Genomic DNA, 26142 nt, shown 5'->3' with positions numbered 1-26142 from the left:
TCGATGGCGTCAGATTTAATGAAACTATTTATGAAAAGGAGTTCAGCAAAACTGAGTCAATAATTCAGCTGGGAAGCAGTCAACCACACTCCCACCCCCCCTCCTCTTCCTCCTCCTCTTCCTCACAACAGACGCCCAGGCAAAGCAGCGAGTGATTGACGGCCGACAGCCGTGTGAGGAACGTCCGTGTCCTTGGCAGCGGAGAGGAGATGAAAACAGGACGTGGCTCCGCTCGATGCCAAGTTCCCAGAGAAACATTCGAGGGACAAGACTTCTAAATGGGATCCATATCCTCTGTGTGTGTGTGTGTGTGTGTGTGTGTGGGGGGGGGATGCGACATATGAGGAAACTATGAGCTGCTGTCAATCACCTTCGTATTCATGTCAGTGGAGTTATCGCCTGCGGAGGGATTTTGATACCAGATGATGCTAATGAGAGGTTTTCATTTTATTAGTTATTCAAACTCTTCCTCTGAACATTTTAATCACAACTAAAATATATAATCTCTCACTTTAATGATGTTCTGATCAGACGTCTCAGTGTCAGTGTGTGTGTGTGTGTGTGTGTGTGTGTGTGTGTGTGTGTGTGTGTGTCTCTGTGTGTGTGTGTGTGTGTGTTAATCAGGACTAGAGGTGAGGTGAGGTATAATTTACAGCCTATAAAAGAAGCTGGATTGGATGGAGGCCCCCCCCCCCCCCCCCCCCCCGCCCATCAGGCCTAACCTTGACTTGCTGTAAACCGCTGCCTGGTATGGGACAGAATGAAGATGAGGAAGAGGAGGGGAGGTAGTTCTGAGGCTTTGAGGACTGATGAGGTCAGGGAGGTTCACACCTGACCTGATGAACAGACTCAATTCACGTTAAAGTGAGTGAAGCAGGTTGATTGTAAAGTGAAATGGCTTGAAGCAGCAGGAGAGACGTGAGCCAATCAGACGTCAGAGCAGGATGGGAACTGAATGATATCAATCTGATCACGTGACTCTTTGAAGAGGAAGTTGATGCCACGTATTCAGAAACAGTCAGCAGCAATGTGAGAAAACAACACACACAGATTCCCACAAAGTTCGTTGGAACATGATCCAAGAAAGAACTTATTGGATTGAGGTGTGGATCTGGACAAAGGGGCGGATGAGATCAGTTGTTGAGACATTTTCAACACTTTCTCAGAGAATAATTTATGTATCTTGTTAAAAAATAAAATGTGGAGCCATTTGGGGACCTGATATTTATGAGTGTGTGTAATCTGGTGCAGCTTGGTTTCATTTAAGAGGAGATATGTGATCCACTGAGTGGTTTTCTCCTTTGTTTGTTAGTCCGTCAGCTGAATTATTCACAAATACAGATTTCAATGATATGAAAATTCTCCTAATCATTGAATAACGTGAATTAAGTCCCTACAGAGCCTTTAAAAATTATAGTTTTAAATGTAAAAAACAAATTCAAACAGTGGAAGCTGTGACTTCGCCTGGTCACATTTAACAAAACAACAAATTAAAGTGGGATTCCCTCCCTGGTTTTCTGCTTCGTATGAGCAGACACACAAACACACACACACACACACACACACACACGTTAAACACACACACACTCTCGCACTCGGTGAAGTGTGGCTGGGACTTTCTTTTCCTGGTGGTTTAAACAGACTGACTTGCTGAGCACAGATGGAGAGCCATCTGAGGAGGAGCCCTATTAGCCACAGACTCACACTGTGCGGCTGACAACACGTTTAAAGAGCCGTTTGCGGCCTCGCACACACATTCACACACATTTACACAGACACACACACACACAGGGCAGTTAAGTACAAATGTCAGGCGTCTGTTAAGAGGAAGTGAGAAGTGGAAGCTGCCTGTGGTGAGTTGGGACACGTCGTGTTTATCTCGTCGTCTATTTGAGATCCGAACATGCATCTGCAGTCTGGAAAAATCATATTTCACATTGTGTCTCACAGGATTGTTCAAGTTAAGAGCGAATGGATTTCATGTGAAATGAGGCCCAAACATTTGGATTGTTTAAAAAAGGAAACGTCTTCTTTGTCCAGTTGTGTTATCAAAATGAACGTTGTGTTGTTCAGTATCTCAGTGTGTGTGAGACCTGATCGTTGTGTAAGTCTGCAGAGCCCCGACTCACTCAGAGTGTGAGAGACGACGCAACCTTCCCACTGACCTCGACAACTCTGTGCAGCCTTGTCTGCATTAATGAAAACATCATCTTTTATGTGTGTGTGTCTGAGTGCGTATGTGTGTGTTTGTGTGAGTTGACAGTTTGGGGATGCAGAGCTCCAGTCCCCTCCATAAAGTGCAATGACAGCACAATCCTAACAGGACAGAGTGAAGGGGGGGGGGGGTGTGTGTGCGTTTGTGAAGTTGTCCAGTTTGTGTGTCTCTCACTTCAGCGTCTCTGCCAAGTAGAAGCTCTGCTGGACGTCGTCGTGGTTCGGAGACGAGGCGTACACGTCCCTGACGCCGCTGTAGCCTCCTTCCAACCGACAGTGCTTCTCCAGCGCCTGCACCACACACACACACACACACACACACACACACACACACACAGGGAACACAGACACACAACAGGACGACAGGAAATCAATCAGGCTGCTTCATGTGCTCAAAATATCACCAAAGCTCCGGGTGGATCATTTGCTGAAAATGAAAATAAAAGTGTTTCTGTCCTTATTTCATTGTTTTGATAAAATCTCTCACTGGAGCATTTTCTATCAGCTACTGTTGAATTAAATATCAAAGAAAAGATTTTACCTGGACGGCCTCCCAGCCCCAGTCTCTGTACTTGGGGTCGTGGGTGAACCTCCACATGTACATGTAGGTCTCGATCACCTCGGGACGCAGGATGAAATACTTCTCGTTCTGGCGGGTGGCGATGGCCTCGACCCCGCCGTCGAATCGAAACGCCTCCGGACCCAGCTTCAGGGCTGAGGGAGGAAGAGGAGGAGGAGGAGGAGGAGGAGGAGGAGAGAATCAAATGAAAACACTGGAGATGTAAAGACACAAACATCTTAATGCTGCAGCTCCATGTTTACACTGTTATTAGTCTGAAGCTTCACAGATCTCAGGTCAGCGCTCGCTCAGAACACAATGCTATTTCAGAACTCAGTGATCATCACATTCCTCAGAGATGCTTTTAAAACAGTGACTCACAACACGACTCAGGGACGGATTCAATTCAGAGAGAGAAATAAAAAAAAGTATCTGACCGGAGATTGAAAATAAAAAACCTTCAAATTGTCGACTTATGATTAAAATCCGACTTTCAAATTAGAATTCAACTTTTTTCATATAATTTGACTTTCCTGCCTGAACGGACAACTGCCTGGACTGACACTTAAACCCCCCCCGACATCCTTTACAGCCTATCATACAAGTAGAATGAAAAAGACTTCTTATCGTGGAACTGACCCGTCCTGACGTACGACTCGTGACACGTGCGGGCGATCTCGGCGGCCATCTCCATCTGGTGGCCCGTCTTGTCGCTGGGCGCCCCGTCGGCTCCCAGCGCCATCATGCCTCCCGCGAAGCAGGTCAGGTGACCCATCTTGTGCTCCAGGAGCCCCCCCTTCCACTCCGCTATGTAGGTCAGGCCGCCGCTGGACTTCCTCATCAGGTTGGTCTCTATCGCCTGGAGACACAGAGAGGAACTGAAGGTTTTGAGCCTGAAATCAACTGGAACCTGTGATAATCCTCCAGTGATTAATCAGAGGGTTTTTAAATGTGGATAAAATCGTAATAATGTATTTGTTTTGTTATCACACAGTTTATAAAAGAACTGCACAACTTGCTTTCAGGGATAAAGACCCTTTAAGGACAGCAGTGTTATCGTCTTCTCGACAAATGCATCCAGAGCCCCTGTCGTCCCTGAAGATTGTGAAGGATTATGGGTAAAGTATCCCTGTGTGTTGAAAGCTGTATTTTAGTCGCCGTGTAATGTGTTTCGCTCCCCGGTGTGTTTCAGAAGGATGCGGCTCGTCACCACAGTTTAGGTTTGATTTAAAAGAGAGGGTCTATCTTTACACCGCAGGAGAGCTGCTGTTGTTCTGACTCGAGATTCACATCCGCTCACTTTTCTTTTTAGACATAAATACAACGTGAAACTTTCCCTGTCATCGTTTCCATCTCCTAAAAAAAAATCACTATCAGGCTCCTGAGGATCAGATGATTGGAAAATGAATAGATACCAGAGAAGAGTGAAATATAGAAATGCTGAGGGTCTAAAGACTAAAACCCTCTAACACACTATCTCCATGATGAAGAAAGATCCTACAACTGACAAACAAACATAGAACAACAAACTGTTATTCTATCTTGTGCAGTGGATCAAATGTCTAATTGGCTTTGTAAACGTGTCCTGAGAGGTTATTATTGTTTTTGTTGTTTGTTAATTGACTCCAATGATTAAATTGACCTAAAGAAAATAATCTGCAACTATTTTAACAAACAATAATTGTTCATTTAATGACTTGTGAAGACAATGGCTGCATCTCAACGCTAACAACAGTGTGTGTGTGTGTGTGTGTGTGTGTGTTTGTGTGTGTGTGTGTGTGTGTGTGAGGCTGTGTGTGTGTTACCTGCAGGGCCTCGTAGTACATCTTCTTTCCTTCCTCATCTGTCTTGTCTGACATCAGCCAGGCCTTGAGCAGGTACTCATAGAAACTGTCGCCCAGGCCACCGACAGACACATGATCTGCAACACACACACATAAACAAAGATTAAAACACACACACACTCACACAGTCGCACACACACACACACCTCCTACACGTCTGCGTGTTCAGATTACAAAAGCAAACTAAAGATGATCTTCACATTATGCAGGGCTGTGTGTGTAATATAACACAAACACTCCTGCAGCTGATGATATTCTACATATTATGTGTGTGTGTGTGTGTGTGTGTGTCTGTGTGTGTGTTATTGCAGGTGAGCGTCCATCCAGCTGATTGTCAGCGGAGGCTCATCCATATGCATGTGTCATTAACAGAGTCCGATGTGTTTGTGGAGTGCAGAGATTAAATGTCAGCAGCAATCACGTTGAAGAGAGGAGAGAAAAGAGGAGAGGGGGAGGGAGAGGAGAAGAGAGGAGAGGAGAGGAGAGGAGAGGAGAGGAGAGGAGAGGAGAGGGAGAGGGAGAGGGAGAGGAGAGGAGAGGAGAGGAGAGGAGAGGAGAGGAGGATGAAGATGGTTCGGTCTCCAGGTGATAAGAGAAGCGAGAGAGTCAGAGAAACAAAAGACAAACGACATGAGCTTCAAATAGAGAGCGAGCGATTGGCCAAACATTGATCAGGGGGGGGGCAAACATCCCGAGGTCATAATTTATTCAACAAATGCATGTCCATCTCTATTGCATAATATCTCTCTGGATCTACGTGGAAGTCACACAGGTAGCGTCTGTGTTCAAGTGTCAGATAAATGCACATGTGCTTCCTGGAGTTTTTATTATATATTATGTATTTCAAAGTAAAGTTCGTATTTAACCTTCACAGATTCTCACAAATCACAGGCTGAGACGATATTTCTGATCCCTTCAGAAACGTATCAGAGGAAAAAACAAATGATTATAAAAAAATCTGGATCAAATGATTTCTAAATCAGTTCCACGTCTTTCAGGAGAAAAGAGCCCTGATTGGATGGAACTGAACAAGTGGAACCTCTTCAAGGTAAAACTGAGGCAGGAGGAATTAAGAGTGAAAAATAATTATGTTTTATTAGCTTCATATCTGAAATTCTAAAAGACGGCAAGAAAAAAAAAAACTCAACGGATCCTGAATACTTTAGAGAGACTTGAGTTTTTCACGTTTCATTGACTGGATAAGATTCCCCCCCCGATGATTCAGACGCCACCAACAAACGAGGAAGGACGTGATGATTCTAGAATGTTCTGTTTGCGTCCCTGCGTCAGTCAGAGTCAGTTTTTGATCCTCTATTGGTTTAATGTTCCTCATCCTCACAGTTCCTGCTCTGCGGCTACAGGCTGAAGAATCATTTCTCTGATGTTGTGTTTGGTCAGAGTTCAACAAACCGCCGCTGAGTTCTGGACTTTAATTTGACAAGTGGAGAAGAAGCTGACGGCCCAGTGATGGACTCACGACCCGTCCACGATTAGTTCCATCTCCCCTGTGACCCAACGTTTCCCTAAAGCGCCTGATAGTGTGATAGAGTGGTAAAAAGGAAATCCCTCACAGACACGTTAAGAAGGAGTTTAGAAATGGATTTTGATATCGGCCCCTCTCCTGCTCCTTGTCAGAGTCGTTTTCATTATCGAGAACCCGGCTGACAGTTTCCTCCGACACATGACAGCTGGCATTAAAAGAGACTTTTACTCAGTGTGTTCCTCTGACTCACGCTATCTGACAACACGTCTCTATTTTATACTTTCTCCCCAACACCCCTAATCCCTCCTCTTCCTCAAAGTCTCACCTCTCTATCCCCATCATCGTTTCCCAGTTCTGCTGCAGGGTTTGATAATGGATTTGAAATGATATCCTGTCACTGTGTGAGCGGACACATGATGCACACGCTGATGTTATAGATGGGAGGACAGTGATATGAGAAAATTGCAGGTTTAAGGAATGTGGGAAAGAGGGATTTGAAAACAGAAGAAGAAGGGAGACCATCCTGCAGCATCGGTCCAGGACAACAAACAAATAAATCCCCGTAAATAATGAAGAGGATTTCTCAAAAACTAGTGAACAGATTCTTACAGAAGTCGATGAAGGGACGGGACACAGGCCTAAAAAGAACCAATCAAATGTTGGCCTGGATCTGGATATAGAGGCAGACCTATTCTTATTTTTTAAATCACTATTTTCAGACATTTTCACGATTTTATCAGGGAATAATTCATGAATCTTGACGATCTCTTCACAGTTAAATAAGAGGGACAAGAGAAAACTGTATCAGGGACAAGTTCTTGGACAAATAAAGGAAGTGAGTGTCTTTAAAACCCGAGCTGGAGCCGGTGGAGCGATCATAATGATCCTGACGAGAGGAAGACGTGTGCACTCTCCTGGTCGACATCACAACAAAGTACAGGTTTGGAACAGATTTCTTTGAAAGATCAACACAAAGTGCTCTGGCCGTTATCCACACAAGTTGTAATTTGTGTGTCATCACGACAAAGGAAAGGCTGAAGCGTGGTGACACTTTAACGTTGCTGATATCAGACTGTGGGTCCAGGTTAGTGTGAACCCAGAAGGAGGCGCTCGATCTTAATTACTCCTTGTTTTATAAATATTATGTCACATTATGCATAAAAGTGACTGTTCAAACAGAATGAACCAGCCAGGAAATGACACGGTGGAGCCTCCAGGTCTGATGCTTAATAACCACGGGGCTTCCTTTGTGTTACAGGGAGCGTGGAGGATCTGCTTTCACGTGAGGGCTGATCACCTTAATGCAAATAAAGCTCCTGCTCCTGAACCTGCTGTGTGATCATCAGCTTTTATTGGCCTCAGTGAAGGTGAAGCAGTAACTGTGACTCTCTGATGTGAAGTTGTGGAGATAAAGGGTGAAGGTGATGATCCTCATCTTTGACACATCCCGTGTTTATACGTCGGCTTGTTATATAACTGGAGAACATTAACGTATGGAGATATAAAGAAGGAGCGGAGCATCTAAGAAGAATCTCAGTGGACAGGAGGCGTGTTCCTCCTGGAGAACTATGATGTGTAGAGAGCTGTGCACTCACGTTGGCCCCACTGGCCACTGTTGGGGTTCAGGTAGTTGGGGTACAGCCCCTGAGGTTTGTCCAGGCGGTTGAGAACCTTCCGGATGTTCATCACCTGAGAAGAAGAAGAAGAAGAAGAAGAAGAAGAAGAAGAAGAAGAAGAAGAAGATGGCATTTAAAGCAAGAAATCTCTTTATTCTGCAGGAGTAAAGGAGGTGAGAGTTCAAAACATTCAACATGCTCATATCTCCTGTGCTTCGGTTACCTTCTGAGCAAACTCAGGATTTCCGGAGAGCTGGCCGAGGTGCATGAACTCCAGGTGCAGGGTTCCGTACTCGGCCAGGATGCTGCTGCCGCCAGACGCCCACGGCCAGTTTCTACCTATACCACTGCAGAAAGAAGAAGAGAGAGGGAGAGAGAGAGGGAGGGAGGATTCTGTTAATCAAAAGGAAAACGACAAGAAGAAATACTGAACCACCGCTGACGTGTAAAAGAGACCATTTGAACAAATCCGCCTTCGTGAACATGTCCTTACTGGTGACCACTCTGCATTCATGCTCAATTAAAACCACAAGGTCTGTGGACAATACGCCCAGAACACAGAACGAGTCACGTGAGAAAAGTTATTCACCAGAAAACCACAGGACCTTGAACTCATCTTCAGAGTTTCCTCAGTGACTCAGCAGCCAAACTTTAAACCAGTGAGATGGATTCAGTCTGCTGGAATTAACCTGGACGTCATTTTGTCTCAGAGGCTACACCAATGTTTGTGTACAGTCTGTGTGTGTGTGTGTGTGTGTGTGTGTGTGTGTGTGTGTTGGATGATTAGAGCCACTAAGAGATCACTTCCAGATCAAGAGCTGATGACTCTTGTGGCGAAGCCTCAAGTAAAAACTCATGAATAACATTTTGCTGCACCGTGAAACACACAGCGGGGCGTCGGCAGAGCAGTAAATAAATGGGGGACATAAACGGCATTACACACACACAAGCACACACACACAGACCACACACACACAGACACACACCTCTTCAAAGAGGTGGATGAACATACTAATTACCCCCCCCTTCAACTCATCATGCTGCACAAGCCATAATTTGTTTCCCATTACACCATGGATTTAATCAACTCACCCGAACACAAGCAGGACCACTGCAGCATCAGGCAGCAGAAACACACACACCACACACACACACAGACACACAACCTCACTGAATTCAGAGCTGTGCGCTTGTTCGCTTTGGAAGGACGCAGACATATTGAAAAAAAAGATTATTTCTTCATCTCCTCCTCCTCCTCCAGTTAACTGTAGGCTTGATCTGTCTATCCATCTTTCTCAATCCCTTTCTAACCCCCCCCCCCCCCCCCCCCCATGATGAAAGATAAATCTCCTCTCCTCGGAGGCGGGGAGAGGAACCCACACACACACACCTTTCCATTTCAGCCCTGTCCAGCTCAAATCCCTCCCAGAGCCCCGCTGTGAGAAACACTGAACCCCCGTGAAGGAGAACGAAGCAGAGGACAGCAAGAGGAAAGCTGGAGAGTAAACCAAAACAGACACAAACCAATGGAGAGCAGATATAGAGTAAAATACTGGAGATAGAGGGCTGAGGGTGAGTTTGATATGCTACTCATCTGACCAGGCTGTGTGGAAGACAAACGATTTGAGACGTGCAACGCTGCCTGGAGTTTAATTAAAAATCAAAGACCTGTCAAAGGGAAGACGCTCGTTTGAATAGCAGCTGTTAGAAAAACTATGAGGATGAAATCACTGAGCAACATTATGCAACTGTTAAAAAGAAGCAATAACACGCGCTCTCGATGAAGTCCAGGAGAAGTCAAGCAGGGACAGGGTTAGGTTAGGTTCAGATACGTTTTGGGTTAATTATCATGTCCTAGTCCCACTTTCAATGTGTTTGGCCATTTAGCACAGTGGGAAGACTCTTCTTCAACTGAGCGAGAGCCTGAAGAGACAGAGACCAACTTTTCTGACATTGAAACAACCAAAAGACAAAAAAAACTCTAAAATGAGTCATGTGTCTAAAACAAAAAACGATTTAAAAAACTGGTTCCAGTCCTGCTTCTGCTCTGAACTGGGCTGTTTCAATATCTGCCGAGGAACATTCACGCCTCCGATTCTGGTGGAAACGATGTTGTCCCAGTTCTGAAAGTGGAAACCAGCCCAACGCAGCTGTATTAGTGTTAATACAGTGCAGGGTTGTGTTTAACCAGTGATGCAGACGTCCCAGTTTCCAGAGTTTCCAGAGTTTCCAGCCTCCACATCCAGCTCGCTCTAAATCCAGCTCCTTCAGCCGGGAGGTGATGAGACTTGTTAGCTGCTCCGAGCTATAAGAGACAGTTTAGTTTATGACCCAGCTCCCACTCTTCAGACCCACACTGCAACGCTACACAAACACTACACAACTGAGCACACACACTCTCACAGGGGCCTTGCTCTGGCGCTCATCTCAATTAGCACACGAGGATTTCTCCTGTTATGAGTTTCTCCTGCATGTGACCTCAGTTGGCTTTCACATCAATTATGGGCCTTAAGATTCATATTAAAAGCAGAATAAAGAGTGTGTTTGTGTGAGTGCTGCGTCTCTAACACTCCACATCATCACGCCGTGTTGTGAAGTTGATGAAATATTCCACTGATGAGAGAAACGCTTGAAACCAAACAGAAGTAATTAAATTCAACGAAAACAAAACACGGAGTAAATTCTCTTTGCAAACTCGACAAGGATGTGATAATTAAAATTCACGGTGACCTAGAACGGGGGGGGGGGGGGGGGGGGGGGGAACTCAACGCTTCTGATTAATGTGCTCCGCCCGTTTCATAACTTTCACCAGGCTGAGAGAATTAAAGTTTAGTGTGAATATTGCAGGTTATCACTGGGGGGGACATTTCCTATCTCGACTTTAAAGCAGGATATGATGGGGAGTTCTTTTCCAAGGTCAGAGAGGAACTTTGAGATCAAACTGCAGAAGCTCAAAAGCTGTTTTCAGACACCAACACTGGATTCGGTATATTCCAGAGTTTGCTTTTCACATAGGAGGAAGGACATGACGCTCCTCTTCTTCATCCTGAGTTATTTGTATTCTTCCAGCCTTGCATCCATCTGTCTGGGACATTCCTGCTCTCACACTCAGCCTCTCATATTTCTAATTGCAGATATATTCATCCAGATAATCGTGCAGTTGCTCCACATCACGTTGTCCTGCTTTTCGGGGCGAGTAACAAAAAAAGAGCTTGAGACGTCCATGCAACAACAATCATGGATCCACAGCCTCGACCCAGAAGGAGAAGTGGGTCGTTACAGATTGATGCCACCGGTGAATCTCTTCTCTTCAGAGGACAGACTTTACTTTTCTTCTCCTCCCTTTCAGGAGCATCCACTGTTTTTGTTAAATAATTAAACCTCTCACACCTTTACGGCCGTTTCTTGGCCCAGCTCTGAAATGACAAACTGTAGCTCGGTAGTTTTTTTATTCACACCAGTTAATTTAATTCTGCTGTTCCGAGCAGTAACCTGGAAAAAACAGAGCACGCACCTCCATCTCCATAAATTAGCATGTCACAAGAACGTGGCCTCTCACGCTCGTCTGGGGCGATGTCAGGAAGCCCCCCCCGATTCACTTGGGCTCAGTGGTCGGATGAAGCCTCTAATTTGGCTCAATTCTCTCAGTTTTTCCTTGTGTGTTCACAGCCCCTTCCCTTTCCTCCTCCTCCTCATCCAGCCCATGACCTCCCTTTCCCTCAATATCTCTTCCTCTCTGTCTGAAAATCTATCGCACTTCTCCTCCAGGCGCGAAGAAAATGTGAATGGCAATAGATTCGCAGTTAGCAACTTAATTAGAGGCCTTAAATCATGGGTGCCTTCCAGTGCCTGAGGTTACTGCCGAGGCAGTGGAGGGCTGCACTGGGAATGAGTGGCTGCATTTATCAGTGTGCTTTCTTATGTTTAAATAGTTGGCCAACTTTTCTTTGTTGTTAAAAAAGGCCTCGGGCAACGAGACTGTGTTACTACCTATAGTATGAATGCGCATCACCTGTGTGTATATGTGTGGTCATGGTAAGAACATGCCTGTTAGGTCACGCTACGGTTGATTGAATCATTACAGCTGGAAACACCCAGCAGACACGTTTTGAAAAAATTTAATATTTAGCATTTGTGCTCAGAAATGATTGAAGTGATCAGTTTTCTAATAGTTTGAGCTATTGAATAATCAATCACATTTGTGTAAGGACAGAAATCTGCAAACACAGGCAGAATAAAAATAAAGAAACACAAACAGAAGTCTTCTGGATCCTCCTGCGTTAAATTAAAACACACATTGTAGACTCTAGTTCTTTAAATCTGCATTTTATTTAAGCTAATTCTACACACATTTCTACCCCCCCCCCCCCCCCCCCCCCCCCCCGATGCGGTCACTACTTTACGATACACAGGGGATTTATTTACTAACGGGTTCACGCTCCTATCACATCAGGAGAAACACGGCTCATTGACAGAGTGGCACTTTTCATCACAGCCTCACCAGGGTGTGCAAAACACAGGCGCTCTCCATCCAGGCCTGTAAATCAAATCCTCAAGAAGTGAGGAGCTCAGACGTTATTGTTTTGGCCTGGAGGTCTGTAGCTGAACGAGCAGATGTGCCATGAAGTGGCTCTTTATTCTTTATTTTTCACACTTTCTTCTGTGAGATAAGGAAAGAGAGCAGGGGGCAGAAATCCTGGCTTCCACTCTGCAGCTCCATTAAGAAAATGAAAATACCGTCAGCAGCAGTTTGGCTAAAGAGCAGATGTTCTCCTTGAGATTGTGGTGGCTGTAATGGGAGCTGTGGGACAGCTAATGTATTAGATCGTGGACGGTTTGGTGAATAAAATCCTCTCAGAGAACCGTGAGGAAAAGTGTCTACATGAGCTCCAATCTTCACAGAAACTCAGAAAACAATAAAAACTTTTCTAATACACATCAGATTGAAATGTAGGACTCTAGTTCCAAATTATTTATTTTCCATTCTGTTGTTTTCAGTGAATTTCTCAGTAAGGTGTTTGCAAATACAAACTTTGAGTGTTTTCCCTATTTCCAATCACGCAGAAAAAATGTGATGTGTGTATACGACACACACACACACACACAAACACACACAGGCTCATCCCATCAAGGCCAGTCAGTATGCAGTGCAGTGGGAGTGATTTGCAAGAGCTCTATCTGTCTGAATGTTAATAGCAGGGCTATGGGACATACTGGCCTGAGCAGATAACGACTGGGTTACTAGTTTGAGTGTGTGTGTGTGTGTGTGTGTGTGTGTGTGTGTGTGTGTGTGTGTGTGTGTGTATGTGTGTATATGTTTGTGTGTATAAAAGTGAGAGACCCAGTTGAGGAAAGCTTCCCCTGTGGAGGCACAGCATCTTAATTCTGGATGAAGCCACAGATATATTGATATAACTTTATTTAATGTTCCAATTATGAATGTTTAGTCATCTGGAGCAAGTAAATGAGGTTAAAAATGCTTTTTTCCACAACTGTAAATGTCTTTATTATTCATTTCTACCATGAAACAAATCCTACGCTGGGAATGTGTGTAGATATTCTGCTTATTTGTTATTATTTTGTTTTTTTTCTGGGTCACAGTGTCGTTATTTAATCACTAAAACAAAACTGAAGCAGCAGAAAACAGCTCTGATGCTTTTAGGCTCTTGTAGTCCCACTGATCTACAATGAAGTAGAGTAAAAGCTCAAGTAGTGAAGCTGTAATCGAGGAGTAAAGGGAGATGAGAAGAAGAACATTGTCTAATGGTATTTAAAGTTTACTGGACATTTCACTGGAACCACCACTCAAACTCTCCCAGTTCTGGGCCTTTGTGATCCTCTAACTCAAATGATGGAGGGACCAGAGTTCCTCTCTCCACTGGACTCGCTCTGCTGGGGTCCAAGTCTGTCGCAGATCGATCGGGCAAATCAAACGTTTTCCGCCCAGTTAGTGGAAATCAATGGGTTTGTACAAAAAGAGAGGGAAACAGTCACTTGCCAGAGAAACAGAAAACTTTTTCTCCCAGTAGCAAGCGGAGAAACTGATTCAGGGAAGTAACGATCATCACGTGGGACCTTTGGTTTCCATAACACTCCCAAACAAGTCTGTGGAGAAACCATCTGGTTTGTGTGGTCCCAACTCAAAACCTCTTAAAGATGGTGTTAACATGTTAACGCTGCATTCCATAAAACATTTATTCCATTTGTCTGACCCGGGACTCGTTGATTCCTCCAGACAAATGTGTCAATGTTAACCGACAGCTTCAGAGGAAACAGCAGCTCCGGCTTCACCAGAGAGAAGATTCAAGGTTCAGTGGAACGCAGTTTTTAAAACCGTGTCCTCGTTTCCCGTGGCCGCTCTCTGGCTGCGTGGACGGCTGCAGGCGAGAGTGATGGAAAAACGGCAGAGGGGGAATAAAGAGAACAAGGCCATGGAGGGGACCTACAGGATGATGTCCTGGATCAGAAGGAGATACTGGGTCAATGGAGGGAAGACGGATGGAGAGAGGGAGGATGGAGGGGGGATAAAGAGGAGCGGCTTGTGGAGAGAAGTACAGAAAAGAATCAGGAATAAAAGGAGGAGAGGAAGGAACGGGGACGAAAGGAAATATAATAATTGGGCCTCGTTTGCGTGTGTGTGTGTGTCTGTGTGTATTTAACTGATTTGTGCCGCTTCCATCTGGGTCAAGGTTGTGTTGGAAGTCCCACAGCTTCAGAAGTGCTCAGCTGATGTTTCCTCTCAACTTAAAGAAACTCTTGATCCGTTTGCATCCGACTCTTTCTGCCTGCACCCGGTCACTAACACATATAGTCTATTTGTTTACAACCAGGGATATTTTGTTTCTGAACTTTTTATACATATGATTTAACTGTTCTTTGTAGGAAAAGCAAGAAAATACAAATGTTTTCATATTAAAGCAACATTTTGTGACTTTTACTAAGCAACAGCGCCCCCTATGGCCAGACACAGCGATTACTTCTGTCTGCCTCGGAGCAGTGAAGTGTTTTTCATGAAACGTGTGTGTGTGTGTGTGTGTGTGGCCATCATAGCCCAGTCATGCAGGTAAAGTCATCATCAGCACCAATCTGCTCAGGGCTCAAGGGGATCACACGCACACACACACACACACACACACACACACACACACACACACACACACACACACACACACACACACACACACACACACACACACACACACACACACACACACACACACACACACACACACACACACACACACACACACACACACACACACACACACACACACACACACTCAGTCTCTCTCCCATGGGTGCTTCCCACTCTAGAGAGGAGAACACGGGGGTGAGGGGGGGGGTGGGGGGTGCAGGGCTATTCACCCACACAGTCGGTGAGGAAAATTAATTTGTTACAGCATGTTTATCTTCATGACAGCCCGCCTTTTAATTAACGGCAGACAAGCAGCGGAGCTACGTGTTCGTCTCTGGGGAAATGAAGATATAAAGAAAATTAGGGGAAATAAAAAGTATGCCCCTGCCCCCCCCATCCATCCATAATGAATGACTGACAGGTGGCCTGGAGGGAAACAGGGTGGAGGACCTCCTGATGCTGGTAATGTTTCCTCTCAGTGACACTTTGATTTCTCTGCTACGTCACTATAACAATTATAAATATAAATACTTGATATATATACTCTGCTAATTGGTAATTACATTTGTGTATCAAATATTGATTTATTGCTAAAGGAGACTTTGTTAGTTTGAAGCCCTTGTACAAGTTATGACCTATACTCTCAATATGTATTTGTTGATAAAAAGCCCAAATAACACATTTGATTAATTGAAGTGTTGCTATAAAGAACAATGACAGGACTTTTTATTTTGTACCGTTTCCATCTGACTCCACAGCTTCGTAAAAACGCTGCAGCTTCATATTTGAGCACTTTAATTCAAAGAGAGTGTAAATTAAAGGTCCAGTGTGTTAGTGTGCACTGAGAGGGGGCGTCTGCTTTATGAATCAACGCTACAAGAAATAATGTTATCAATCAAATTGACTCACAGCAGAGAAGGAGGCTTGTTTCTTTCTGTCCCTCTACCAGAGTGCGTCAGTCAGTCAGTCAGTCAGTCAGTCAGTCAGTCAGTCAGTCAGTCAGTCAGTCAGTCAGTCAGTCAGTCAGTCAGTCAGTCAGTCAGTCAGTCAGTCAGTCAGTCAGTCAGCCAGTCAGTCAGTCAGTCAGTCAGTCAGTCCTGGGTGAGGAACCAAACATCTTGTGTCTGACAGGTCGGCTCTCTCATGTAAATCTGAAACATCTCAGCTCCGTGGCTGAGAGCCTGAACCGAGAGAGAGTCTGTGTTTGCCAACGTTGCATCATGAGTCAGACCACAGAGCTCTTTCATAGAATCGAACCTCAAAACCACTGCTGTGTGTGTGTGTGTGTGTGTGTGTGTGTGTGTGTGTGCGTGTCCTACCTCTTGAGGTTGAGCAGAGCCCAGGGGATGCCAGTCGGCGTTTTGAAGGCTGGAAGCAGCTTTTCACCAAGCTCCACCGCCTTCCTACGGAAAACCTGAGACAAGAAAGAAACAAAGAAAAGTATTTAATTGTGTCTTTGCTGAAAGAGGATTTGACATTGTCTTGACCGACAATTGATAAAGACTGTGTACTCGACAAAAGGGGAAAGAAAAGATCTGTACAACAATTCAATTGAGGTTCACCAAGTGGCCTTCAGGTTTAATGAAGTTGTATCGTGTTGTATTGGAGGAATCAGTCGAGATCTGACTGTATTTAAAGTTGTAGAAACTAAATGAGCAAAGTGACTGGACCATGCACACTCTGTAGTTTCCTCTTTTATACATTTGGGGTCTTCAACACAAACAGACTCAAGAAATCAAGTTATTCAGCCGGAGATGTGCAAGTGTATCTTTGTTATTGCTGCTAAAAATCAAAATTCACTAAAAACAAATTAGGATATTTTGATAATTAAACGGTTTCTGCTCACTAAGGGTAACAACACTTCAACTGGACATTAGATAAAACTCCTTCTGAGCATGTGGTTGTGTTCTTCACTGGAACGACACCAGATTACAGAATTTTTTGTGCTGAAGTTAAATTATTTACATCAGAGAATCTTCAACTACATTCCGGATCCGGCAGTCCAGGCCTCTTTAAATAACTTCATGAATATTCAGGAGAAACTGAACCTGGACCAGAACAAAACCCCGGGATGAATGTCTCATGAAACACGACGGATCTCCACGAGGTTCACCTGAACGAACCTCGAAGATTCTAATGGGCCATCGGTTGGCGTTGTTGTATTGGACCGGACAGCTCGGTAGCAGCTCTCACTGACGGGTGCTGCAGCGTTTCTTAGGAGTTGGATTTTGTTGGCAGTGAAAGTAGAAGTGCTTCCATATCTGGCTCCTGGCACGGGTTTAGTCAAGCAGTTAAGATGAAATGGGATCTGGCCTGAGATGAGGTGGAGTGCTCCTCTGCTGCTGCTGAGGTTTACAGGTTTTACACTCGACACACGTCTTCCTTCCACTCACTGTTGGTGTGATAATGGAAATGCTTATGTAGCGCTGATTAGCTCCATTAGATACTACAAAATCAAATCTGTCATTTGGAATAAAAAGAGAGAAACCAAGCGTTTGTCATAAATATCATGAAAGATATGAACAAAACATTCTTCTATGTAAATGTTCGGAGGAAACAGACAACTGACCAAAGACACTTTGACCCTACGTGTGTCTTTTCTATGTCAAATGAAGCCAAAGCACCTCAGTAGCCCCCTGGAGGCAGGCAGAGGCATAACTCATTAACAGATGTGGACATGGACCAAACTAAAAAAGTCAAATACACATAAGTTTCATTTGAGGTAGTTCTATTCACAGTGATTTATTTAAGTGTTAGGTTTCTGATTAACACATAAAACTCACAAAACAGGGAACAACCATTAACCAATTCCAGGTGTCACCGAATGTTGTTTACACATTTAACTGGAGGTCAACGACACTATTCTCATCTGTAGCTTATTCCCACTTGTAATTTACAGGCGTGCAGACCTCACTGCTGTTATCATCCACCCTTTGTTGTTTTCAGTGTGGTAGTTTCTGTCATATACACACACACACACACACACACACACTCATACACAATGTCAGCGCCCTGGCAGATCTGTTCCCAAGGGATCCACCACTCTGCCGGGTGTGAGACAGCGTCACGGAGGGCGAAAACAGGCGTGAAGAAGAACAGCTCGAGCGGCTACTTGTCACGTTGAGGTGGAAACTCTGCAGCGTTTCCTCCGAAGCAAAAGGGCAGGGAAAGGTCAGTTTGGACGAAAAAGTGTAATCTATGTGTTTGAGGGAAACCAGCGGGCGATCGGTTGATCTCACAGGATGGCAACCTCAAAAGAAATATGTAATTTACTCCGATCTTTGGTTCGTGTGGAGCTACGTGACTTCAGCCTCTTCAGTAACTGACCCAAACTAGTCTTCACCTCAGAGGACGTGGAATAACAGACGGTGATAAACTCTTAGATTCTATATTGGATATTTTCCTTGTATTCATCTTGTATCTTTACTTATTTATAATGTTTACAGAGTCCGTATTTTGACTTTCCCCCTTTCGCTGCTGTAAAATATCAAATAAATAAGCTGTAACAATATCATGTTATTTTATAAACATAATGAAAATGTTGGGATATCAGAGAAACAAGCAGTTCTAGATCTCATTATATTAGACAGATTTTAATATATTGTCTTTATAACGTAATATTTTCAAGCCAAGGAACTTTGTGGCATTGTTGACATCACATTAACCCCCCGTCAGAGTGTGTGTGTGTGTGTGTGTGTGTGTTGTAACAAGGTGTCACATCGGCGTGATTAATGTCTTTAATAATGCCAGGAGGACACAGAGGGGACGAATAAAAACACTCGCAGGGACGCGGAGAAGAATAAATTAAACACACCCACTGTCCGGGGCGATCAAGCAAACTGCCAACGAGCTTTAATAAGGAACTGAATTATAAAGGAAGTGAAGAAGACACACATGCACAGACAGAGAGCTCATGGCTGAAGTCATTAGTAAAAACTGATGTTGGTAAATCACATTTCACGTCCGAGAGCTTCTAACAAGCTGAGAGATCTTGTGCTCAGATTCGCGACAGAAGTGCGTTGGTGAGTTTTGTTGTTTTGGAGGTGAGTGGGTCACTGGTGATGATTCAGGTCAGAGAAGTCACACAAAGTTAGAGCTGAGGTGAACGACGAAAAGGAAAAGAGGCAGAAAACCAGAGAATGAATCCTTTTAGGTCTCAGATCCAAACTTCAGCCACCAGGGAGTTTGATCTTTTTTAAACCCCCTTTCTCTTGTGTGTGTAAATAGTGTGTTGGTACAGAGTCAAGACAACTTGGCCGGTTGTGTCGTCTTTGTGTGGTATTTTCAGGACAGTATTTTTGGCTTTAGAGTTAGCCGCCTAAATTTAGGATTAGAACAAAGAAAATAAGAGACAGCAGAAACGATTTCAACCTCTGAACAGAAAACTGGGAGGGAAAGTTTCTCCATCACCAAAAACCCACGATGCACCACACAACGTATAAACCTTGTTCTCTTACCAATATTATTATTCTTTATCTCCGAAGGTCATGTGAAAGCACCAGTTAGAGTTCGGATAAGTTCTCTGGAGGCTTTGTGGAAACGATGTAAGTGAGGCAGCTTACGTCAACACACCTTTTACTCTGGTACATTATTTCCTCGGGGTAAAGACCGGTTCTCACAGACAATGAGACAAGGTCAACTCTCGCTGATGCATGAAACACAGGCGTTGTCACGAGCACGTCTTTTGTCCTCGAGAACAATAACGACTTAAATTTCAGAAACGGTAGAAGCTCAATCTGACGTCAGTGAAAACCCCTGAGAAAAACTCTAAATATCCAAGGAGGTGTATACTTCTCGTTTTCCTTTCCTCTGGTGCGTTATTTGAGTTTTTTGTGTCACATGACATCACAATGCCAAGCGACTAGTTTAAAATAAGTTGGAGTGAGGTCTTAAAGAGACAGGAGCTAAAACCAAGTGTTTGAGACAGAGGCTGAAAAGAGGAGCTGCAGCAATTTGGGGAAAGTGATGTTTTCTGATCCTCAAAGCAGATAAACCTTTTCAAATTAAAGTTATCCACCTGAATATGAGCAGAACACATCTCCCTAAAAGCTTCAAGACATTTGCCGTCTGTGTCTGCGTTAATCTCGCAGAAGTATCCCCGGTAATGTTCGTAATAAAATACCTGGAATGCATTAAGTCTAACAGATGCTTCTTCACGGGGAGACTCCAGGGTTTTCGAAGCTAAACCCTGAGTAATGTTGACCGACGCTTCAATCAGCTACAGTGAGAATGAAGCTCTCACCGAGTTAATTACTGAGATGTAGGAGCTGAGCAGAGTCAATATAAAAAGAGGACGGCAGCAGAGCAAACAGAACGAGCTGCTCATCATCACACAGGTCGTAAACAGATCCCTGTTGTTTCCCAAATATCCAGACAAATTATAATGGAACTGAAAAAGCAAACAGTTAATGCCATAAAATCATAATTGAAAATGTTGTTTGTTAACTCCCAGTGGAGGAGGAAGTGTTGATACAGCTTCTACTTATAATAGAGTCTGAGTGAAATTTAAAATGATTGTTGTTGACACTTAGAGATTAACATTTAAAATAAGTGCCTCAAACTAATGATTTGTTTTTATGCTCTCATAATCCTCTTACTTGTTTGTGCCGGGACTTTGAGTGTAATTTAAACTGAATTATTAACTTAACCTCAACTTACATTTATGTGATTGTTCTAAAGCTTTTGATTGAATTTAATGGTCGAATATAATATGTTACTATTGATTTATTGTTGAAATTACATTTGTAGTCAAAACATTTAGGTTAACAACATGCACATCGAGTTAAAAGTTATTTTGTTGATGGCTACTGGATGAAGAATATAACAGAATGTTTAAAAAGGACAAAATTAAAGCTCCCATTCAATAATTTGATTTGCTGTAATGGCTCCTCCTCAGACGTCTGATAAATACAAAACAGTATTTTCAGATGTGAACTTCAAAATGAAACAAATCTAATAAAATAATAATAATCTTAACTTCCAGCATCATAAATACCAATATTCAACTGTTTTCTTCATCTTCTATGACAGTAAACTTTGTATCTCTGACTCCACCGAAGAGTGAGGAATGTTTTTACCTATTTTTAGACCAAACTATTTCTCCCTTAATTATGATAAAGTAATTGTTTGATTAAACCCTTTATTGTTCTGAACTGCTTTTTCTTCTAGGTCAAGATTAAGCTGTCAAACTCAATGTTTGAGAGAGAGAGAGAGAGAGAGAGAGAGAGAGAGAGAGAGAGAGAGAGGAAAGATGCTCACACATTCAGAAACAAGGCCAAGGTGGTGGGTTCGACTTCTGAGGTGTTGGCAGTGGGATTAAACCTGGACCACGGTGTATACTATGTTTGGACTCAGGTGCTGCCCACTGGAGGGTCCTCAAAAGGTTTTTAGCATTTCAAGTATGTGGTTGTGTGAGTGTGTGGCTGTGTGTGTGTGTGTGTGTGCAGCTAATCAAGTTTCCATCTCTCTATCCAGAAGCACTGGCAGAGTGTGTGTTGTGTTACGTGTTGCAGTCCGTGGAGAGACTCTTGGACAGCCTCCTAACTAAGATGAATCACCCAGCCAGGCCTCCGGCGACCAGCAGGCCTGCGAGACGTGTGGCCCAGATTACAGCAGCGTCCGTGGGGAGGGAGCCACGCGTGCCGAGGACACCATCACCACCAGCGCCTGCCTCCTCTTCCTCCCTCCTGGTTCCTGACACACTGCCCCCTCTATCTCCCACCTCCTCCTCCCTTCTGCCCTTCATCAACCCCTCTTTCCCCCGTCCTTCTTATTTACCCGACATCTTCTTACATGAGATTTATTCTCCTTCTTTCTCTCTCTCAATCCGTGAAACTCTTTTTCTTCCTTCCTCTTATGTTTGTGTATCTAATTAATCTTTCTGCCAATTCCTTCATTGGCCACACAAAGAAAATTTGGAAATTCTATTTTTGATTTTGCTTTACAACACAAACTTCTTAGGTTGACGTGACGTGACGAGCAGACGCAGAGGAACATTAATGAGCATGTCCGTCTTTCATCTAGTTGGTGTCTCCTCAACTCGGTGATGAACCTCAGTCCAATGTTCACTTTCAGCTCTTGTTAAACCCTGAATGACTTCGACAGCAAAGTGACAGAAGAGATGTCTGCACAACTTGCCTAACTTTTGTGAATCAATTTGTGTTGTAGGGTTGATTGTGAAATGAGTTGTGTTACGTGACCAGATACAATGAGCTCAGCAGCCGCAGCGAGTCGAGGTGTCACTGTTCTGTCTATGAAAAGAGATTGAAGCCATTTGGTTCTGCTCTCAGAATCATTACAACCAAGGTAAATATTTGATCAAGCGTTGACATCCTTAGTTCCTTTTAGAGGTTTCTAGATACGTCCCCTACTTTCCTGCTGAGATGAATGCACAGACGTGGTGACTCAACCCTTTATTCAGTCGGGACTGTCCTTATTTATTATGTTAACTTCAAAAGAAAGATCGATCACGTCTCGTAATCCATCCTGTTCTAAGTCTAAACCATCAGAAAGAGCCTGAAAGGTTAATTAATGGATCTAAGCACAGAGTAAATGAAGAAAAAGGGAAAGTGAGAGTCCGAGCAGAGCTGGCTGAGTGAGGAGCGTAAGGAGGCTGCTGCCCAGACAGCTGTATGGAAGAGGCTTAACACACACACAGACACACACACACACTGAGGAGGTGACAGCTTTCAGTGGTAAGAAGCCTGCTGTTGTGTGAATGGTTGCTCTCGTCTGCCTCTCCACTACCCGACAGGGTCTCTCTCTCTATATATATCCCTGTGGAATAAGTTGCTCCAAGGCGGAAAAACCAAGGATGAAAAATAAATTAACGAATCGGTAATAATTCAACAAAGGAGAGGAAAGAGATAGAATAGAGAGAAAGACAGAAGAAAGGGAGAATGACGAGGGGAGAGGAAGGGGACAGGGGACGAGAGAACGAGGTGAAAGAGATGAGAGGAAACAGGAAACGGAAGGACAGCAGGAGAGAAGAGGAAACTTGAGACAGGGAAAGAGAGGGTTGGAAGAATAAGAGTAGAGGAAGGGACGGGAAACAAAAAGAAAAGGAGATGACATGAAAAAAGAGGAAATATGGAAGGATGTCATAAACCGACTTTATAGTTTACCTCAGTAGATTGGCAGCTGGTTTAGAATTTGGGATCAAGGTTTTTACACAAGCTGAAGCTCCAGACTGAACTCACATCACAGTGGATCCACCAATCCTGAACTCGATCTATTCAAAACAGGCCTGGATCCTGGTGCAGCAACATTTGCTTATTATTTTAATATAGTTAAACTAAGTTCTTCAGGTCGTATGTCGTGACAACGATGCTGCACACAACAAATACTTCTTTGATGAAAAACTGGTTTAAAAAAAATATCAAAAGTTAAGTTACAGTTTCCCGGGAGGCAGAGAAACGCCGGCTCATCACGACAACGTCAATCAACCAGGAGGAGAGAGGTTTCCTCTGTGTTCACGGCTGGAAGTCTCTCCTCAGTTTGACGCTCGATAACAGAGGAAGAAAAACCTTCTCACACAGAAAAATGATTTGTCCTTCATGCAAATATCAGCTCGAATATAATATTAATAATAATCAATAAATACACACATGTGCACAAACACGCAGTGAGCATCAACTCCTGGTGTTATCAGCTCTCTCAGCCGGTGCTGACTCGGCTCTCCTTCCACAGTCGGCTCTCTCTGACGGCGCTGCTATGGAAATGCAGACGAGCGATGAGAAGGAATTTACATCGAGAATTGCCATCGCAGTCGGAAAGTTCCATCGGAGAAAGTTCCTGTTTGGAGTGTGGAGAAAAAAACTGCAAGGTCAGCACCGAGCAGCGAGTCGAGCTCGGAGCTGTGCTGGAGTCAATCTCCTCCGAATAATCATCAGTTCATATCGGAGCAGGATTGAAATGGATGTTTGGGAGGTCACGATTTCTGATATCGATATAACAGGCAACTGATGTGATTCATAAGTTCTTATTTTTTCTAATTCTTGTGAAAAAGAAACGTAATTGAGTCTAGATATTTTACAATTTCACCATAAAGGAAACATAAATACACCAAAATTCAACAGATTTTTTGTCCTGAGTGAAGGTTGTGGTGTTAAACTCTTATTTCTGAGGATAACAAACATTTGAACAGCTTCTTGTTATACTGCTCATTAAATCTCATTTAACTCACTTAATTATCATTAAAACAACACGTACACGTAACTTTGACAACTCAACAAACACACACAGCTCAGCCTACTGGAAACCACGAGGAGGAGGCTGCTTTACTGGAAGCTGAGAGATTTTCCATTTACAGCCTGGTCCGTTCATTCAGCCACTCTGGGATTCATCAGGACGAGTGCTACGGAAAGCTGCACCGGACAAATATAGTCGCCCGTAAATTAACTATGAATATTTCAGGAGAACCTTCTTCCCTGAGACAACAGACTAAAAGTAGAAATGAGGGGGGTGGGGGGGTGGGGGGTGGGGGGGGTCGGTGTTGTCACAGGGGGAGCGTGAGCCGGATCCCTGGAAGCTTTCATCCACAGGAGAATGTCAAATACTCACTCAAACTGTTCAACAAGGCCAAAGGCTGCAAAGACCAAACTGGTGTCAGGGCTCGAGCGGCCGCGCCACCAGTCGTCATTACCCACTTTCGGCCTTTAAAGAAACACCCTGGCAGCGGCACGTTCGATGCCGGCGTGTACCCAGGGACCCGGGCTGACGGCAGTTTAATTAGTTTTTGTGACAAATCACTAAGAGACCAAATTTTTCAAAAAAAGACAAAAAATTAAATAGACTCGGATGTTTGTGTAAATGTCAGAGATTTGCTAGCAAATGTCAATCAGTGCTGAGGCCTTCAAGTTAAAGGTCTGTGCTCCGAAAATGAGTTTCAAGCCCGAAGGCAGAGCCGCTCCACAGTGAAGATGAAGAGGAAGAAGTTACTGGCTGAGTTTTGTCTTTTCTATTTTGTGAGGAATCAAAATATCTTCAAAAAAATGTATCAGGAGATAAAAAAAACCTGTGAGGATCCAGAGGAGGATCTCACAAGTGACAGATTGAGAGTCTACAAAGAACCGTGCTTTAATCTGACTGCTGGTAAATTTAGACAAAAAGTCAACAAACTCCACAAAGCTTCCTTCAGGCAGAGTTCACATCACAACAGCTCGGAGGAATTTACTTTAAACTGACAAAACGCTGCCGTCTCTGCGAGTTTAAAAAACAATATTAACACAGATAGAAAAATGTTCTTCAGCTACTAACAGAAGGTAAATTGAACATGAACCAAAGCATCTAGTCGCATTTATACAAAGACAAGTGTCCTAAAGATGATAAAAAACTGAAACTAACCAATGGGTACAAGCATAAGTAGGTTTCAACTTTTAAAAGAAAATAGTTTTGTATAAATTCCTAAAGATTTGTCGAGATTAAAGTGATTAATGAATTATTTTGTCCCCTTTAAAAAGCAGAACAAGCAGTAAACCCTGACATCTATTTATATGTTGGACCACAAAATCAAAACAGTGAGCAGAGAGACACTGAAACGTTCTGCAGAGCTGAGATCTATTCCCTTTATGTTGTGTAGTGTTCCACTTCAGGTCAGGTGGGGTCACACAGAGCCACAGACAGGAGCACGACTGTGAGCGAGGACGTGAAGTTGGGACAAACATGAAAGCGTCTTTAGGACGAGGAGTCAGACAAGTGAGTCGAGAACAAAAAACCTTTAAGGACGTGTGTAGTGCAAGTGTTAAACAAAGCTACCTGTCAAACTGCTGTCTGCCCGGAAAAAAACCCTCAGATCTGCTCAGCCAGACGGCACAGACACACACACACAGACCCACAAACACACACAGACACACACACACACACACACTATTTTCCTTCTGTTTCAAAGCCAGGTTCGACAGGATGGAGAAGATAGGCCTCTGCATCGGCCCTTAAAAGCAGCAGTCTGAGATCAAACAGACATCACAGGGGACCTCAGCAGATACACAGAGCTACAGACCTACAGACAGGCTCACAGACGCCTGCTAACAGAGCCGGGGAGAGGGCTGATGTAATTAGACTCCACAGAGCAGCGAGTCGCCTGGTGAAGGGTTCACAGCCACGCAGCCGGCACTGGACGTTAATAATGAGCACTGAACCGCGGGGCATGCTTCTCTATCATCCAATGAAATGTTGGAATCTTTGTGTCTTCCGGGGCAGGAACACAACATGGACCGAGTCGGGTTCGGAGTCGGGTTCGGAGTCTGACCCGAGGAACTCTGGGTCCAGAGCCTGGTCTGAGGTCAGAGAGA

At 43.9% G+C, this 26142-nt stretch overlaps 1 protein-coding gene across 1 annotated transcript in view; it reads right to left on the bottom strand.

Annotated features, from left to right (window-relative positions):
- The window catches only part of man1a1 (mannosidase, alpha, class 1A, member 1), a 93503-nt gene that overhangs the window by 5357 nt on the left and 62004 nt on the right, over nt 1-26142 (bottom strand). The window contains exons 5-11 of the mRNA XM_062410855.1: nt 16171-16265; nt 7940-8063; nt 7696-7789; nt 4579-4694; nt 3413-3632; nt 2756-2928; nt 2390-2505 (exon numbers count right to left, since the gene is read on the bottom strand). Coding sequence (XP_062266839.1) covers nt 2390-2505; nt 2756-2928; nt 3413-3632; nt 4579-4694; nt 7696-7789; nt 7940-8063; nt 16171-16265 — 938 coding nt within the window. The remainder of the gene's footprint in view (nt 1-2389; nt 2506-2755; nt 2929-3412; nt 3633-4578; nt 4695-7695; nt 7790-7939; nt 8064-16170; nt 16266-26142) is intronic.

The sequence above is a fragment of the Platichthys flesus genome, chromosome 18 (genome assembly GCF_949316205.1).
Source record: "Platichthys flesus chromosome 18, fPlaFle2.1, whole genome shotgun sequence".
Taxonomy (NCBI): domain Eukaryota; kingdom Metazoa; phylum Chordata; class Actinopteri; order Pleuronectiformes; family Pleuronectidae; genus Platichthys; species Platichthys flesus.
The sequence above is the reverse complement of the archived record's forward strand: the minus strand, read 5'-3'. Positions and strand labels throughout refer to the sequence as shown.